The sequence below is a fragment of the Agelaius tricolor genome, unplaced genomic scaffold (genome assembly GCF_023055355.1).
Source record: "Agelaius tricolor isolate 1412-34295 unplaced genomic scaffold, bAgeTri1.0.p SCAF_7, whole genome shotgun sequence".
In the NCBI taxonomy this organism is placed as follows: Eukaryota; Metazoa; Chordata; class Aves; order Passeriformes; family Icteridae; genus Agelaius; species Agelaius tricolor.
This window is the reverse complement of record NW_027269267.1, coordinates 715,007-732,945: the sequence shown is the minus strand read 5'-3', so window position 1 is coordinate 732,945 and position 17,939 is coordinate 715,007. Positions and strand designations below refer to the sequence as shown.

Genomic DNA, 17,939 nt, shown 5'->3' with positions numbered 1-17,939 from the left:
GCCCGGCAGGCTCCGGGATCGGCCGGGAGGGCCGGGGAGGGCAGCGCTGCCCCGGGTCATGGCCCGGTCCTGCCCCTTCTCCTGCCCCTGTCCTTGTCTCTGTCTCGGCTCCGGCCCCTTCTCCTGTCCTGTCCGAGTACCTGCCCCGTCCTTTCCTGCCCCCGCCTCCCTTCCCGGCCCCTATCCCCATCCCCATCCATTCCCTATCGCTATTCTTGCCCCTGCCACGGCCCCTGCCCCTTTGCCTGTCCCTGTGGTTGATGTGAGGACATCTCGCCCCGGGTTTCTCCGGCTGCACTGGGCACAATAGCAGCCCCTGGTGACACTGATACACACCCTACAGCCCCTGGTGACAGTAACCACACACCTGCAGCCCGTGGTGACACTGACTGCACACCTGCAGCCCCTGGTGACACTGCACACCTCCAGCTGACACCAGTCACAGCAGGTTGTGACTGAAAACACTGCTTTGGTTAAAAGCAGCTGAAGCAGAGGGGTATTTCATGTGTGTCCTGAACACAGCCGAAATACTCTCTCTTAAACACTTCAGAGGGGAAATATGCTTCTTAAACACTTCAGAGAGGAAATGTTATTATCATTATCATTATTAATAGTGGTACTATTGTGTCAGCAGGACTGGCAGGACTGCTCACCAAAGGAACCAAGCAAGGTTAGGTGTTGCCACATTTCTCTTCCCAGAGAAAAGCAAGGCACAGTTCTTCCCAGGAATATTTCTGGGCTTCGTATTCTCTGAACCTCAGAGAAAGGAAAACCAATTCTTATCTCATTTGCTGTGCCTGTGTTTGTGCCAAAGCAGAATGCAATATGGAGATTGTTCACCCAAAGTGATGGTGCTTTGTTTCCTTGGCCTGTCAGGGCCAGGGGTGTGTGTGTGTGTGTGTCGGGACTGTTGGGTGACAGGCACAAAATGCTGGGCAGCGTGAGCAGCTGAGTGCTTGGCAGATTCAGTTTAGATGTAATATAATACAGTATAGAATAAGATAGAATAATAAAGTAATCAATTTGCCTTCTGATAAGATGGAGTCCTCCTCATTCTTCCTCCTTCTTCGGGGGCAAAAACATCCGCTATAGTTAAGGGTGCTCCAAACGCCTCTAACAAACGCAGATGGTGTTCGGGTGCCTGCGGGGTCCCTGCGCAGAGCTGGCACCGCTGCCGCGGCGTTTCCGAGCGGAGAGGAGCGGCAGGAGCCCAGGGGCAGCGCTGGCAGCTCGGGTTCCCGGCGCATCGATCACTGGATTTCGCTGCCGCTTTCGCTGCAGCTCAGTTCTTTCTCCATCCGGGGGAAGATTTCTGCCTGTCCCTTGGCCCCGGGCTCTCGGGGCGTGTGCAGGGCGAGGCAGCGATAAAACAGGTGAGGATCTCACAGCCTCTAGCCCGGCACGAAGGATGAAGGCCAGAAAGGAGCACAAAACCAGTCGGAGCCTGCCTGCCCCGAGCTGCCCCGGACCCTGCGGGAAGGTGACACCGCCCCAGGGCTCCGCTGAGCCTTTCCCTGGAGCCTCCTGCGCTGACACGGGGATTATTTACATTATTTATATCCCTGACACATTACAGGGATCCCGTAACCCCCGGCCCCAGGGCAGGGCAGGGTGACTCAGGGTGACTCAGGGACAGGGACAGGCTGTGACAGCGCCGCCGTTTCTAAATAGGAACATGGAACAGCAAAACAGAGCCCGCAGAGGGCACTTTGATTAGAGGGACGCCTTCATTAATGAGGCTTTGATCGATGAAAGAAGCGTGGAGGAACTCGAAATTGGGGAAACTCGGCTTGTGACTTATGCAGCGGGGTTCCCCTCCTCCCTTCTGCTAAAGGACACGTTTGAGCACAGAAATCCCAGAACTTGTCACGTCTGCTTGCCCTTTGCCAGGGCAGAGGGGGAACTTGGGCAGGGTTTTGGTTTCAGCCCAGGCAGAGCTTTCAGCCCAGCTCTGTCTTATCTGGAGCCTCCTGATAAGGCAAAGCCTAAGAAATGACTCTCCTGAGCCCCCTCTGGGAGGAGGGAGGTCCAAGTGACAAAAGGTTAATGGAAGAAGTGGTTTCCACCACCAGCTGATGAGGGATGATTTATTAAAACTGGGAGCTTAAGGAGAATAAAGTGATTTAATGAAGACAGAGGGGAGAGAGAGCCGGGTTTAATGCAACATCCAATCAAAAAGAAAATAATATCAATAATTCAGGAAATCTGCAGAACCTACAGGAGTTTAGGGATAATTTTGTGTGTTGGCTTTCTTGTTTTTGAGCCTAGGGAGAGGGAAGCAAAGTCAATGTCAAATCAGACAGTGAGGGATAAATGATCCTGTGATTTTCCTGCAGCCAAATTTCTGGCACAGAATCCTGAAAAAAAAAATTGAATCTACAAAAAGATAAGGAAGGGACGCAAAAATCACACACAGAGAGGGGAAATGAATCCATTGCCAGACCCAGGGGCAGTTCCATATCAGGCAGTGATCAGAATGTGAACAATTTTAGGACCACAGTGGTCTGGGAGAGAAATCAGCCCCTGCATTGTGTTCCTCAATTGTCCCTCTATTCATGCAAAGGTAACTCAGGAAACTGAAACAAGAAAGGAAAGCAGGAAGGATCCCCTGTCCTACTCAAATCACACTTCAGAAAGCCTTAAACAAATTCCAGACTTACTATAGCAAAACCTCTTCAAACTCTGACCTCATTCCTTGCCACTCCTGGTATTTGCTGCTTGGTTTTTTAACCTTCTTCCTGGAAGAGAAACAAAATTGAGTTGTTTGATAGTGGTCTGACACGAAAAGGAAAATAATTCTTAGAGAAAACCCACATTGGTCTGGTCAGCCACAAACCCTCTCACTGCAAACTCTGCTGTGGGGGCTCTGCTGATGTTTGGGGGTGGTCTGGACCCTCATGTGCCAGCTGGGAACTCTTGGAGGTAGATGGGAAATTATCTAGATGTGTAAAGAGGCATCTCCAACTCAATTTTGGTCCAAATTTCCAGTCCTACCCTGCCCTCTGGCAGTGGGAGCCATTCCCTGTGTGCTGTCCCTACAGGCCTTGTCCCCAGCCCCTCTCCTGGAGCCCCTTTGGTGTCTCACCTACAGAGGGTTAAAGGAAATTACATCACCCTGGGAAGAGATTTGAGGATTTATGGATGATTTTTAAGGTCCTTTCCAGCCCAACCCAGCCTGGGATTCTGTGATTTCCCCAGGCTCAGGTGACACAGCTTGTGCCTGTAAAAGGGAGAGGTCACAAAGAGATCAGGAAGAAAACAGCAGCTCCTCCCTCCCTGGGCTGTGTGGAATGTTCTGTGTTCTGACCCAGAGCAGGATTTTGGGTTTGCTGCTGAATTCAGAGCTGGGCCAGGCTTTCCCAGAGCCTTTGGGCCCATTGTGTGTGTGCATTTCACCATGGTGTGAGGCTCAAAGTAAAAAGAAAAATTGTGTTAAAGTAAAAAGCAGTGGTGTTAAAGCAAAAAAAAAAAAAAAAAAAAAAAAAAAAAAAAAAAAAAAAAAAAAAAAAAAGTTTAGTGATTCACTTACAGTAAATCAGTGATGAAATCGAGTCTCTGGGAGACAGAGGAAGTGCAGTCAGGCCTGATGAGAGCAGCTTCCCTGAGCCCAGTAAGCAGAGCTCTACTCATGTGAGAGATAAACACCCCAGTCTGCCAGGAATGGACTTGTCTGCCTGGTCAGCCCTTCCGAGAACAGCCTTGTCTTGGGTGTGAAACTCACCCTGAGTTTTGGGTGTCTGGGCACGACACTGGGGGCGGCAAAGAGCTGTAGGAGCAAAAAGATCACAGTGGCCAAGGAAAGTCAGTTCCTCAAATGGTGACATTTAGGGGAAATCCCAGAATCCCAGACGGGGTTGGGCTGGGAGGGACCCCAAATCCACCCAGTGCCACCCCTGCCATGGCAGGGACACCTCCCACTGTCCCCAGTGCCCAGCCTGGCCTTGGGCACTGCCAGGGATGCAGGGGCAGCCCCAGCTGCTCTGGGCACCCTGTGCCAGGGCCTGCCCACCCTGCCAGGGAACAATTCCTCATGGCCAAGATCCCACCCAGCCCTGCCCTCTGGCACTGGCAGCCATTCCCTGGGTGCTGTCCCTGCAGGCCTTGTCCCCAGTCCCTCTGCAGCTCTCCTGGAGCCCCTGCAGGCCCTGCCAGGGGCTCTGAGCTCTCCCTGCAGCTGCTCCTCTCCAGGTGAGCACCCCCAGCTCTCCCAGCCTGGATCCAGAGGGGCTCCAGCCCTGGGGCAGCTCCGTGGTCCCCTCTGGACGAGGATCCCTCATGGATCAGTTTTTGGTGGAAGAGTTTTCAAGGTGATGTGTAGGAAATGAAAACATGAATTTAAGGAACACAGCCTAAGGCACCTTGGCTCTGGTAACAGAAAACTCACAGCCCCAGAGTCACCCCAGCATCACCCCAAACCTGTCCCCAAGGGCACAGCCAGACACCTCTGGGACACTCCCAGAAACTCCACCAGACCCTGGGAAACTCATTCCAGTGTCACCACTCGGGCAGGGAAAAACTGTTTCCAGTCTCTGATCTGAACCTCCCCTGTGAGAAAGGCAGGGATGGGGGAAAGGTGGGAAGGGAAGGGAAGGGAAGGGAAGGGAAGGGAAGGGAAGGGAAGGGAAGGGAAAGGGCCTCCAGGAGGCCACCAAGGGCCTTGTGAAAACCCCAACACCCACAAAAGGGCATTTTGCTGGGAAAGAGTGAAAAATTCACTGTGACTCAGTGAAGGAACTCAGCAGAAGTGAGAGGAGGTGAACACTCCTGCTTTTACAAACAAGTCCAGACATAGTGGGGGTGACAAGCAGGGGAAGGAAGAGCTTTTCCAGGGCAAAGAAGAGATATTTTCAGGGGCAAGAAGAGATTTTGTAGGTGAAAGAAGAGATTTTCCAGGGCAAAGAAGAGATTTCCAGAGAAAATAAGAGATTTCTTAGGGGAAAGATTAGTTTTTCTAGGGGAAAAAAGATTTTCAAGGGGAAAGAAGAGAATTTCCAGAGGAAAGAAGAGATTTTCTTGGGAAAAGAAGAGATTTTCCAGGGAAAAGAGCCAAGCCAGCACTGCAGGGATGTGCCAGCCCAGCTGGGCTGGGGATCTGGGCTGTGTGAAGGGCAGTTGGGATTTATATCCCAGTTATACATTCACAGCCCCAATGCCAGCACAAGCTAAAAGGGGCTCTAAAGGTACCCCCAAAATGCCCCCAAACTGCCAAGGTAGCCCAGATTGTTCAGCTTTCCAGTCAGAAGAGTTCCTGGGTGGGTTTTAGCTCCAGGGATGCTAAAGTGGAATCACTTTTTCAGACACTTTAATGGATCTGGTTTTTGATTTGCTCTTGCCAAATGGAGCTCAAAGCCTCAGGTACCAGCACAGGTGTGCCTGGAACTCCCTCACCTTTCCCAAAAAATACCTGGATGGAGATGAATCCACCCTGAAGGGAAGGGAGATAAAGCTCTAAAGCCAAGCAGAGCTGCCACTGACACCTTTTTGTTCAGGAAATGTTTTGGTTTTGCTGCCTCAGGGAAAAGGCATCCCCAAGGCAACAGGGCTGGATTTGGTGCTAATGATGGGATTTCTGGGACTTCCCCCAGGAACTGCAGGAAAGAGAAAACTAATAACAATTACAATAGAACTAATTTAATTTTTTTAAATTAAATTTTTTTTAAAATAAAAATTGAATGTTAAAAATGGTTTTCCAAGAGTCCCCATGAAACTCAGGTCCAGCCTGAGTTTCTTTGGTTCTCTGCCACATTAACCACATCATGTGTTGCTTTTATTGAGGTCTAACCACCAATTACAGGTGGATTACCGTGGTGCTGGGATGGTTCAACACCACTGAGAAAACAGCCACCCAATCCCACCTGGATTCACCACCCAATCCCACATGGATTCACCACCCAAACCCACATGGATTCACCACCCAAACTCACCTGGATTCACCACCCAATCCCACATGAATTCACCACCCAATCCCACCTGGATTCACCACCCAATCCCACCTGGATTCACCACCCAATCCCACATGAATTCACCACCCAATCCCACCTGGATTCACCACCCAATCCCACCTGGATTCACCACCCAAACCCACCTGGATTCACCACCCAAACCCACCTGGATTCACCACCCAATTCCCACCTGGATTCACCACCCAATCCCACCTGGATTCACCACCCAAACCCCACCTGGATTCACCACCCAATCCCAGACGGATTCACCACCCAATCCCACATGGATTCACCACCCAATCCCACATGGATTCACCACCCAATCCCACCTGGATTCACCACCCAATTCCCACCTGGATTCACCACCCAAACCCACCTGGGTTCACCACCCAATCCCACCTGGATTCACCACCCAATCCCACCTGGATTCACCACCCAATCCCACATGGATTCACCACCCAAACCCCCCTGGATTCACCACCCAAACCCACCTGGATTCACCACCCAATCCCCATCTGAATTCACCACCCAATCCCACCTGGATTCACCACCCAATCCCACCTGGATTCACCACCCAAACCCACCTGGATTCACCACCCAATCCCACCTGGATTCACCACACAATTCCCACATGGATTCACCACCCAATCCCCACCTGGATTCACCACCCAATCCCACCTGGATTCACCACACACTGACCTCTCTAATACAATTTTATTTATCTATTATTTATCTATTTATCTATTATTTATCTATTCATTTATCTATTTTTAAATGTATCTATTTCTTACCTGGGATTCCCCATCAAGAATATGGCTCTGAACTAATAAAAAACTGCAATAATAGAAGAATAAAACCTAGTCAATTCTAAATAAATAAAATTGATATATAAAACAAAACATAATCAATTCTAAATAAATAAATGAAACCTAATAATAAAGAAATAAAACCTAACCAATCATAAACAAAACCCCCATAAAAATAAATAAACAAACCCCAATCAATTCTAAAGAAACAAATGTTTAAAACTAACAATAAATAAAACCGAATCAATTCTAAATAACTAAATCCTAATAATAAATAAATAGAACCTAACCAATTATAAGCAAATAAAACCTAATCAACAAATTAGGTTAAACAGTAATCAATTCTAAATAAATAAAAATAATAAATGAAACCTAATCAGTTCTAAATAAGTAAAGCCTAATAATAAGTAAAGAAACCCTAATAAGTTATAAATAAATCAATCCTAATAAGTAAGCAAGTCCTAATCAATTATAAAATAATAAACAAGTAAAACCTAATAAGAAAATAAATAAAGCCTATTCAATTGCAAATAAATAAATAACCCCCAAATAATAAATAAATAACACCTAATAAATTACAAAGAAATAAATAACCCCCAAATAATAAATAAATAATACCTAATCAATTACAAAGAAATAAATAAATCCTAATAAATAAATTAAGGCTAATCAATTATAAATACATAAAACCCAATAACAAATAAACCCTAATACATTATAAATAAATAAAAAACCTAATAATAAATAAATAAAACCATAACCAATTATAAATAAATCCTAATAATAAATAAATAAACTCTAACAAAATCTAAACAAATAAGCCCTAACAATAATTCAGGCCAATGCCAGGATCCATTCCAAAGGCAGAAGTCATGGGAAAGTCCCAGCCCTGGGACCAGCCATTGAAAATCCTCCTCAGCTGCTGGAGTCCCTCAGCTCATTCTAAATAACTCTGCAGTTGTTGGCTTTCTCTGTCATGTATTGGCTTTTGAATTATTATTATTATTATTATTATTATTATTATTATTATTATTATTATTATTATTATTATTATTAATATTAATAATAATAATAATAATAATAATAATAATAATAATAATACAATTATTTTGATACAGTAGAGTTTGTGATCACTTTGGACTGCTTTAATATATATCATTTATCATCTGGCCCTGTGTAGCTTGTCTATTTTGGTGTGACAAATATATATTATAGTTTAGATGTTGGAACCCTGGATACTGAGAATTTCAGACTTTCTGTGCTGCCAGGCACTGACCCCAAAAAACCACTACATTTGACCTGAGGCTGTGGAGAAAGCTTCCAAAACTGAATGAGACAATTAAGATTGTAAGTGTGTAGTTTAAATAGAAGTGTGTAATAGCATACAGTAGAAAACTCGGAGTTTAAAGTTTTAAAGTATAATAATATGTATAAAATAAGATAGAAGTTTTAGAGCAGAGACTTGTCCTTCTTCTTCACCTTCTTCTCCACGGGTTTGGGTGATATTTAATGAAATAAAAAAGTAATAAAATAAAAATAAATAAAATAAAAATGAATAAAATAAAATACAACAATTAATTTAAATAAATTAAATACAAATTTAATTAATAAAAAGAATGAACTAAAAGTAATTTTAAAAGTAATTAAATAAAGTCCACATTGCAGACCACAAGTAGTTAGTTAAAAGTTAAATATAATTTAGGTGTCATTTCTTTATTGGACAGTTTATCCTTAAAAAATCTTATAGAGATGCAACTCCATTTTTAGTTTACTAAAATAATGTACTATAGGACTCACAGTTTATAAAACTATAATATAGATAAAACCAATAAACATCTAAATCCAAACAAAAATACCATCTCATATGTTTAATCCCAACCCTAACAAAAATAAACAACCCAGAAAATTCCACATTTATGTTTTCACTAAATATTCAAATGATTGTGATGTTAAATGCTTTTATTTGTGTAACTCAGTGCCAATGGTGAGAATAACTCAGACAATCTGGGAAGAGCTAATGTGGATCTCATGGACTCGTGGAGAACCTTGTCTGTATAAATGACATTGAGAGAAAATAAACAAGAATGCAAGGAAGGATTTACCACCGACCTTTGGTTATCAAGAACTGCCAAACCAAGGAACAGGAGTCTTGTGGGAACATAAACCAGACAAATTTCACCTGCAGCACTTCAAGAAGATGGGCCAGGAGTCAGACCAAGCAAAAGAATTCCCAGAAGGTGCAGACCCAAAGGGATGTTTGAATGTGCATAATCCTCATGAACATGCACCTGACCAATGCAGTGAAAAAGGGTATCAGGAAAATATTCTGAACTAAGTGATGTGCCTCTGCCAAGCTCCCAGGGCTGTAACAGTCCCTTCTATCCCTTACTAAACTTTAAAACATTGTAAGGAGTGAGTCTTGCTTCTCACAAGCTCAATGCCAGGACACAAAACTTCTGCCCCATCACCCTCTCCTCCCTGGCACTGGGAGCTGATATTGAATTTATCCCACAAAATCAACATGGGTGAAGTGGTTCTGGTTTCACTAACACCCACCTTGAGGCATTTCCCTGTAATTCCAACACCCACAGAGCAATCCAGCTTTCCCCAGGGCATTTGCCAGGATTCCAACATTACCAGCATGAATTCAGTGCAGAGAATCACAGAATGATGGGATTGCTCAGGCTGGGAAAGACCTCCAAGCTCATCTTGTTGGGAATACCCTGAACAAGGAGAGGGAAAGCCCCCCAAGGGCCACATTCCTCAGAAATACCTTGGAACTGACCAAATCCATGTAATTACACTTCCTTTGGACTCCGAGATGAAGAGGTCTGTGACCTGTAAAATTCTGGTCAAATCCTTTTCCCAGTATTTCTGGATACATCTGAAAAATCAGAATGAGGCTGACTTGGGCATTTAGGAACTTAACTTTCCAGTTTAAATATTTGATACTAAAATAAATAAGTAAAAAACCAAATTTTCTACTACTACTACTACTATTATTATTACTATTATTTTATATTAATATTAGATATTTAAATACCCATTGAATCAAGGAGTTTTTCCATCTCACTATTCTGGTTTTGCTGCTTCTGGCCCCACTGGAAAGAGCTGGTACAAGATTTTCTGTAAGCACACTTAGAGCACAAAATCCAATAATAATAACTATAAATATCCATTAATTATGATCCATGTGGTTCTGCACTCCAGAGGAAAATGGGGCTGCCTGTGAATTATCCTGCCTCTTTCAGGAACATTCACTGGGTGCTTTGCTTAAAATCTGGCAGTGAAATCCTTCCCATGAATTAACTTTTGTCCAAATGATGCCATTAATTCCATTTCTGTGTAATTTATATGGGATATTCCATTCTACCCTTCACATTGGGTTTTTCAGAAAGCTCCTCATGGGAACTTCCCAAGTATCCACAGGGCAACTTCCATGTCACTACACCAAAAACACACAGAACCAAGAGAGGGATAAGAAGCAAATGTGCAAAATTTATTATGTTCTTCAATGAACACAGGGATAGGAAATTTATAAAATTAGGTAGTATCTTCAAAGTTAAAAAAAAAAAAGATACATAAACACCAAGAGTTCCCGGAGAAGAGAGAACAAACAACAGCAGTCCATAGGATGCTCAAACCCAGCTGACTCCAAAGCAGTTTCTTCATAAAAAAATAAGAGACTTTAAAAAAAAAGGGCACTGGAAGACAGTGGAGTCAACATGGAAAACATGGAATATGAAAACTGAAATGCTACTGCAGCACATCCTGATTGTCCAAAGAAAAGTCTGTTGGCAAAACAGGGAAAGCTCTGAGTGCCAAGCTCAGCCCTCTGCTAAAGGCATCTCCTAAATTCACCAGGGTCCTGCTAATTCCAGCATGAGTTTGGAGAGACCTCAAAGTCCATCCCAACCCACCCCTGCCATGGCAGGGACACCTCCCACTGTCCCAGGCTGCTCCAACCTGGCCTGGGACATTCCAGGGATGGGGAGCGAGACATGGAACAAGCACTGGGAACATTCCCAGACACATCCATGAAGAATCCTGTGAGGAATCCCATGAGGAATCCCCTGAGGAACCCTGTGAGGAACCCTGTGAGGAACCCCAGCCTCCTCACTGCTGCTCCTCTTGCTCCCTTGGCACCTTTAGCTCTGGACCTGCTGGGCCAGGCAGGGGCTGGCAGTGGCAATCCCACAGGATTGTGTCCAGCATGGATTCCTGTGGCTGTGTAAACACTGTGGGAGTGACCCCACACAGAACTCTGCTGGAGCAGGCAGGGAGTGCTCAGCTCACAGCTTCAAGTACAGAAGTGCCTAAAGCTGCTCCTGGTCAGAGGGACAGCCCTGGGTGGGGTGGGGACACTGGGGCCATTCCCAGCCAGGCCTGAGCAGCTCCCCCAGCAAGGGCAGCTCTGGAACCCAAACCCAGCAATCCCAAAGGTCACAGTGTCCCCATGGGATCCCAAAGGTCACAGTGTCCCCTGAGGATCCCAAAGGTCACAGTGTCCCCATGGGATCCCAAAGGTCACAGTGTCCCCATAGGATCCCAAAGGTCACAGTGTCCCCATGGGATCCCAAAGGTCACAGTGTCCCCTCAGGATCCCAAAGGTCACAGTGTCCCCTGAGGATCCCAAAGGTCACAGTGTCCCCTGAGGATCCCAAAGGTCACAGTGTCCCCATGGGATCCCAAAGGTCACAGTGTCCCCTCAGGATCCCAAAGGTCACAGTGTCCCCTCAGGATCCCAAAGATCACAGTGTCCCCTCAGGCTGGGACTCCCATCACAAAGAGGTTTGAAGTGTCTGTGAAGTTGACAATCCCACAAAGGAATTTTGATTTCCCAAAGTTACACGATTTCCTTTTCCAGTGTTTCTTTGGATCCTTTGCTCCCAGAAGTGTTGTCATCATTGGAATAATTCCCTGAGTCTCGACTGCTCTGTGTGGAATGGTTGTAGTCTGTGAAAACAATCTGATTTCCCTCCTCTGTGATCATGGACTCAATCACACAGCAATTTTCCACTGATTCCTCTGTGGCAGCTGACAAGTAAGGGCTGCTGAAGGGCTGTGCTCTAAATCCCTGAGGACAGAAGCAGAAGGGGAAGAGATGAACATCCATAAGTAATAATTATAGACTGATTTAAATAATTAAATACTAATTCTGCTAAACACCACAATCACACAAATGTTATTTATCAGATTCTTTACTGTGAGGGTGGGCAGGCCCTGGCACAGGGTGCCCAGAGCAGCTGGGGCTGCCCCTGCATCCCTGGCAGTGCCCAAGGCCAGGCTGGGCACTGGGGACACTGGGAGGTGTCCCTGCCATGGCAGGGGTGGCACTGGGTGGGCTCTGAGGTCCCTCCAACCCAAACCATGCTCAAGTTGAGCAGCAATGTGTGGTTTCCCACTCCTTGTTTCCCTAGGGTGACCAGCTCAGATTTAGGATGAAGTTTTAGTTCACAGAATCCCCAAATCCCTGGGGCAGGCCCAGCCCTGGCAGCCCATGCAGTGCCAGCTGTGCCCCATGGGCACCTTGTCCCCAGCCCAGAGCACTCAGTGCCACCTGCAGGGGACACCTGCAGGGCTGGGCACTGCAAAGCTCCCTGGGCAGCCCCTGCCAAGGCCTGAGCTCCCTTGCCATGGGCAAATTGCTGCTGCTGTCCAAGCTGAGCCTGCCCTGGCCCAGCCTGAGGCCGTTCCCTCTGCTCCTGTCCCTGTGCCCTGGGAGCAGAGCCCAGCTCCCACCTCCCAGCTGCATTCACTGAATCCATCACTAAGGGGTGACTCCAACATTTTATCTCATCCCTTTTCCTGCTCTCAATTGTCAATCACCAGAGAATTGCAACATTTCATGGATTAGAGCCTGAGAAGGCCACACAAGAATGAAAAGAAAATCCAGGTACAGAGGTTTCAAGACACACTTGAGCGTTGCCCTTCTCATTCCAGAACAGGATCCCTGCTAAGCAGCACCTGTGCCAGGCTGGACACTGGACAAAGCTCTGGAGACCTCTGATAAAACCTCTGAAATGAACCCTGGCTGAGCCATAACACATAAACATCTTTTTTTCCATGATATTTAAAGTTCATTTTCCTACAAAGAAGGTGTGAGAAGTCAGAGCTCACCTCGATGTTCAGGGGGGGCTGGCAGGAGGGGAAGAACACGTATTTGATTTTGTTGTAGGCTTGGTAGAACACAAAAATAAGAGAAGTGGCCAACAGCAGGACAACCAGCAGGGCAGCCACGAAAATCCCAGAAATCATCAGAGCTAAAGATGTACCTAAAATTGGGAATAAAAACCATGTAGTCGAGGTATTTACAACCAACAGAAATTAAAGCACAGCTCTAAATATTCTGCAGAATTTATCAAATAATTCAACATTTCCACATCATGGAAACATTCCCCAACACTTCCACAGCCATGGGCACCAGGGAAAAGCGATGCCGTGCCAGTGTCTGAGATAATTTTGCTTGAAGAAGCCACAAAATATTTTCCAATAGAAAATCAGAATCACCAAGGTGGGAAGAGACCTCCAAGGTGCTCCAGTCCCTCCATCACCCCAGCACCAGCTGGGGGGGCTCACCTGGAGAGGAGCAGCTCCAGGGAGAGCTCAGAGCCCCTGGCAGGGCCTGCAGGGGCTCCAGGAGAGCTGCAGAGGGACTGGGGACAAGGCCTGCAGGGACAGCACCCAGGGAATGGCTGCCAGTGCCAGAGGGCAGGGCTGGGTGGCATCTTGGCAATGAGGAATTGTTCCCTGGCAGGGTGGGCAGGCCCTGGCACAGGGTGCCCAGAGCAGCTGGGGCTGCCCCTGGATCCCTGGCAGTGCCCAAGGCCAGGCTGGGCACTGGGGACAGTGGGAGGTGTCCCTGCCATGGCAGGGGTGGGAATGAAATGATCCTCAAGGTCCTTGCCACCCAAACCCTTCCACAATTCCATTATTATCTCAAGAAACTGAAAGGAGTTTGGTGATATTGAAATGAACAGGCACCAGCAGCCACTTTCCCAGTAATCCAAAGGACACGATCAGGTCTTATTTCATGATCAAAGAATAGAAGATTTTCACTCTGGGGTATAAAAATGTCTGAGCAGGGTCTGTCTTGAAGGCACTGCTTGGATTTAGAGATTCACTGAGGTAGCAGGATAAGGGGAAGAGGAATACCTAGGAAAATAGATTAAAATATTTTCTTATTCAGGAAAAAGTAGCTTTTGGTTTTTTTAGGTTTGATAAGACACAGCAGTGAGGACCACAATATAAATGAATCCTGAATGTGAGCCAGGCATTGCTGTTATTACATTTTCTTGGCTTTAAGGCAGTTTGAAGAGTCAGAAATGTTCATAGTGTTAATAAAACTTTATGTGGCCAATTACCTTCACCATGATTTGTTCTTGTGCTCTGTGTGAGTGCAATCCTCCCACTCTCCCTTGGCACCAAGATGAGCTTTCAGCCCTAACAAATCTGATTTATCTCCTCACTCTCCAGCACAGGAGGCCCATTCCCAGAAGGACTAAGACAGTTTCAAGGCTAAAATACCCCTGAAAGTGTGGAATTTAGTGATTCCTTGCTCCCTCCCAAGATGTGGGGCTGGGAATTGAAGCTCTCTGCCCAGCCAGGTGCTGCCAGTGCTGGCAGGAGTGCTGAGTTCCCAGGGAAGGGGTGAGAATTGCAGCTGCAGAGGGTGTGGATGCATTTCTGCCAGGCTGTGCCCACCTGCAGGGGTGTGGATGCATTGCTGCTGGCTGTAGGCACTGCTCTTGTTGTAGGGCTCGGAGAAGGCCTGCACCTGGACACAGTACAGGCTGGAGGGGGACACATCAGGGACTGTGGCTATGGTCTGCTTCACCTCCTTCTGCTTCACCTCCTCCTGGAAAAGCAAATCAGGGAAGAGGAGGGATCAGAGCCCATGGGCAGCACAGGAGGCTCAAAGAGGTGAGAGCTGCAGCCTCTGATGGAGGAGTGATTCTGTGAAATGTCACACATTGCTGCAACCCCACATCTGCAGGGCTGGAGAGACTTTCCAGCTCATGCAGTCCCACATCCAGGTGCCTCTGGAACATTTCCAGGAACTCCACCACCTCCCTGGGCACCCAGATTCAGTAAAATAAATAAACCACCCCCCTTAGCTCCTAAGCAGAACTCAGCAAACACTTCCTGGGCAAGAACCAAGGGCTTTCCCCATTCTGAAATGTCCCAGTTTCCAGGAAACTCCTTCCTGCTGCAGTTTGCTTCCTTCTCCTCTGCCCCCCTTTTTACCAATTACTGTGAAATATTTTACCCTAAGAAGCATTTAAAGAACATGGAAAGATCCATTAAAATGTGAGCTAAAGGATGCAGGACTTCAGTGTTTGAGGAGCTTTTTCCATCCCATTGCACACAGACTCATCCATGGAAATGGAGATTTTACCCCATCACTGGGAGATAACAATCACAGTGATCATATTTCTAAGAGAGTTACATAAAAATCTCAACCACTGGGTGATAAAAGTCACAGTGCTCAGGTTTTTGATAGAATCTTTCATTAGAAAACCCAATAAACTGATTTTTTTAAAGGCTGATATACCACAAATGTGCCTCTTTTGGAAAGGAGCTCCTCAGGGAGAATGGAAACTCAGGATTTAAGTCAGAATGAATCTTATATTGTTTGTAATTTGTTCACACCTTCATATCTGAGGAATTCTTCCAGTACAGGATCCTGTAGGTCAAGTCATAATGGTCCCTCATGGCTTCATCCTCATCTCCTGGAGGAGAAATAATGATGTGGAGCAAAGTGTCACTGAGGTCCAGCCTTACACCAGGAGGGCCAATTCCATCTGAAAACAATAAAATAAATAATAAAAATCCAACTAAAAACATTGCTTCAAAGACTGCCAGTGAAATCCATTATAATCTTGAAGAAACAGAGTTAGAAGTATAATTTCATAGTTTTATTCAGAATATCAAATCCTGAGAAACATTTGAATTAATTTCACTATATTCTTGTGAAGTGCCCCCTCCTGTCAGCTCATAAAGACATTTGGCAGGAGTTTGCTGAGCAATGAGCATTTCAGGAGAGCATTTCCTTACTTGTTTTCAGAGGATCCACTTTGACATCCCTGGAGAAGCAGGATTCGTTGTGTCCCCCCCTGGCCTGCACTCGCAGGTAATAAAATCCAGTGCTGGTGATGATGGAGGACAAGTTGCACCAGGTGCTGGTGATGTTCTCACACCTGGGGACATTGTGCCACTTGTTTGAGTAATCATCAGGGAGATTCTTCACGTAGCCACTGCAACAGAGAATTCAAGAGTTTTCATGTCAGCTCCCTAAGCTCCTCAAGAAAATTGTATTTGTTTGTGCTGCACTTGGCTCAGTTTTGGGCAAAAAGGCTTCTAGTAATAAAATAAAAAAAACCAGCATTTTAATATGAGACATTTCTGAGTGGAACAATGAAGATAAAAGGGCCAGGGAATACAAATTAGGGCTTTAACCAAGGCTCAGCAGAGAAATGAAATGTGGGGTGGGCAGGTTCTGAAAATCCAAATGAGAAGTTCTCACGTAGCTCTGTGCAGTCCATGGATTTCCTGCCATGCCAAAGAATTCCCAAGGAATGCCAGGGGGTCCCTCCTCTTCTGTTAGGTGCTGGCCATAATATTTATGCAGCAGCTGGAGATTGAGATACAGGTTTATAGAGCTGCTTCCTAATGGGATTTTATGGATGTGATTCAATGGGATTTGATGGGATATGATGGGGCTTTTATGGCATTCCTTATTTTTTGATGCAATATGATTTTTATCTAGTTTTCTTTAGTGATACAGTGGTTTTGTGTGTGATAGGATGGGGTTTGATGTGATACAAGGGTTATTTCACATAGCATGAGGGGGTTTTTATATGACTTGATGGGTTTTTTATGTGACACAATGTTTTCATTATGGGGCACAACATTTTCTTTATGGGGCACAACACTTTCTTTTATGGGACACACCATTTCTTTATGGGACACACCATTTCTTTATGGGACACACCATTTCTTTATGGGACACACCATTTCTTTATGTGACACACCATTTCTTTGATGTGACACACCATTTCTTTGATGGGACACACCATTTATGTGACACACCATTTCTTTTATGGGATACACCATTTTCTTTGATGTGACACACCATTTCTTTATGGGCCACACCATTTCTTTGATGGGACACACCATTTTCTTTATGTGACACACCATTTCTTTATGGGCCACACCATTTCTTTATGTGACACACCATTTTCTTTATGGGACACACCATTTCTTTATGGGACACACCATTTCTTTATGGGACACACCATTTCTTTATGGGACACACCATTTCTTTGATGTGACACACCATTTTCTTTATGTGACACACCATTTCTTTGATGTGACACACCATTTCTTTATGGGACACACCATTTTCTTTATGTCACACACCATTTCTTTATGTGACACACCATTTCTTTGATGTGACACACCATTTCTTTGATGGGCCACACCATGCTACCTTGTGTTTTCTCCCCTATTTGGGTCTGCCCAGAAGAAACCCAAGCTGCTGACAACTGAAACCTCCACCACCTGTATTTTTGCTCACTTTTACTCATCTAATTTCTCCACATTCAAAAAGCCACTAAGCAATTCAAGTTTCCCAGCTTTAAAAATGTCCCTCAGCATTCAGGAGAGGACTTTAAGAGCCCCAAAAGCAGCCCAGTCCCTGAAATCCCAGGCTCAGGTGGTAACATGGAATTCTTTAACAGCAATGAGCCAATCACGTTCCCATTAACATACAAAGCCACCAACTATTCCATTTTACCCTCTAGGAAACACCAGCAGAACACAAGAAAGGGGGTTGCAGGTGGCAGGGCTGGGATGGCTGAACTCACAGCAGGTACTGCACGGTGTAGTTCACATCCTGATTTCCCTGGCTGCTCCAAAGCAGGTGGAATTTCATGTTCAGAGCCAGGACACTCAGGTTGGTGGCACACAGGAGGTCGTTCACTGCTCAGGGGGAAAGGAAGCCCAAAGTTACCAAAAAACTTCATGGGAATGGACATTTCTCATGTCAGTAATGAAAACATAAAGATTATTCACTATACAGATTGCAAGTCACAGGCTGTGATATGCAAAGCATCCCATCAAGCCTAATTTAAAAAAATTTAAAAAATCCTAATTTAAAAAATCAGTTAAAATCAATTCAGAAAAAAAT

The 17,939-nt window shown here is 45.5% G+C and overlaps 1 protein-coding gene across 2 annotated transcripts in view; it reads right to left on the bottom strand.

Annotated features, from left to right (window-relative positions):
- IFNAR1 (interferon alpha and beta receptor subunit 1) overlaps positions 1–17,939 on the bottom strand; it is a 116,061-nt gene that overhangs the window by 85,320 nt on the left and 12,802 nt on the right. The window contains exons 6-11 of one of the 2 annotated variants that reach the window (XR_011679653.1): positions 17,617–17,731; positions 15,806–16,005; positions 15,401–15,552; positions 14,453–14,606; positions 12,869–13,023; positions 10,715–11,825 (exon numbers count right to left, since the gene is read on the bottom strand). Coding sequence is in view for 1 of the 2 variants with exons in the window: in XM_071430055.1 (XP_071286156.1) it covers positions 11,595–11,825; positions 12,869–13,023; positions 14,453–14,606; positions 15,401–15,552; positions 15,806–16,005; positions 17,617–17,731 (1,007 nt within the window). In the remaining variant the exon portion in view is untranslated. Of the gene's footprint in view, positions 1–10,226; positions 11,826–12,868; positions 13,024–14,452; positions 14,607–15,400; positions 15,553–15,805; positions 16,006–17,616; positions 17,732–17,939 lie in introns of those variants that run through there. The other variant, XM_071430055.1, reaches the window with a different exon arrangement.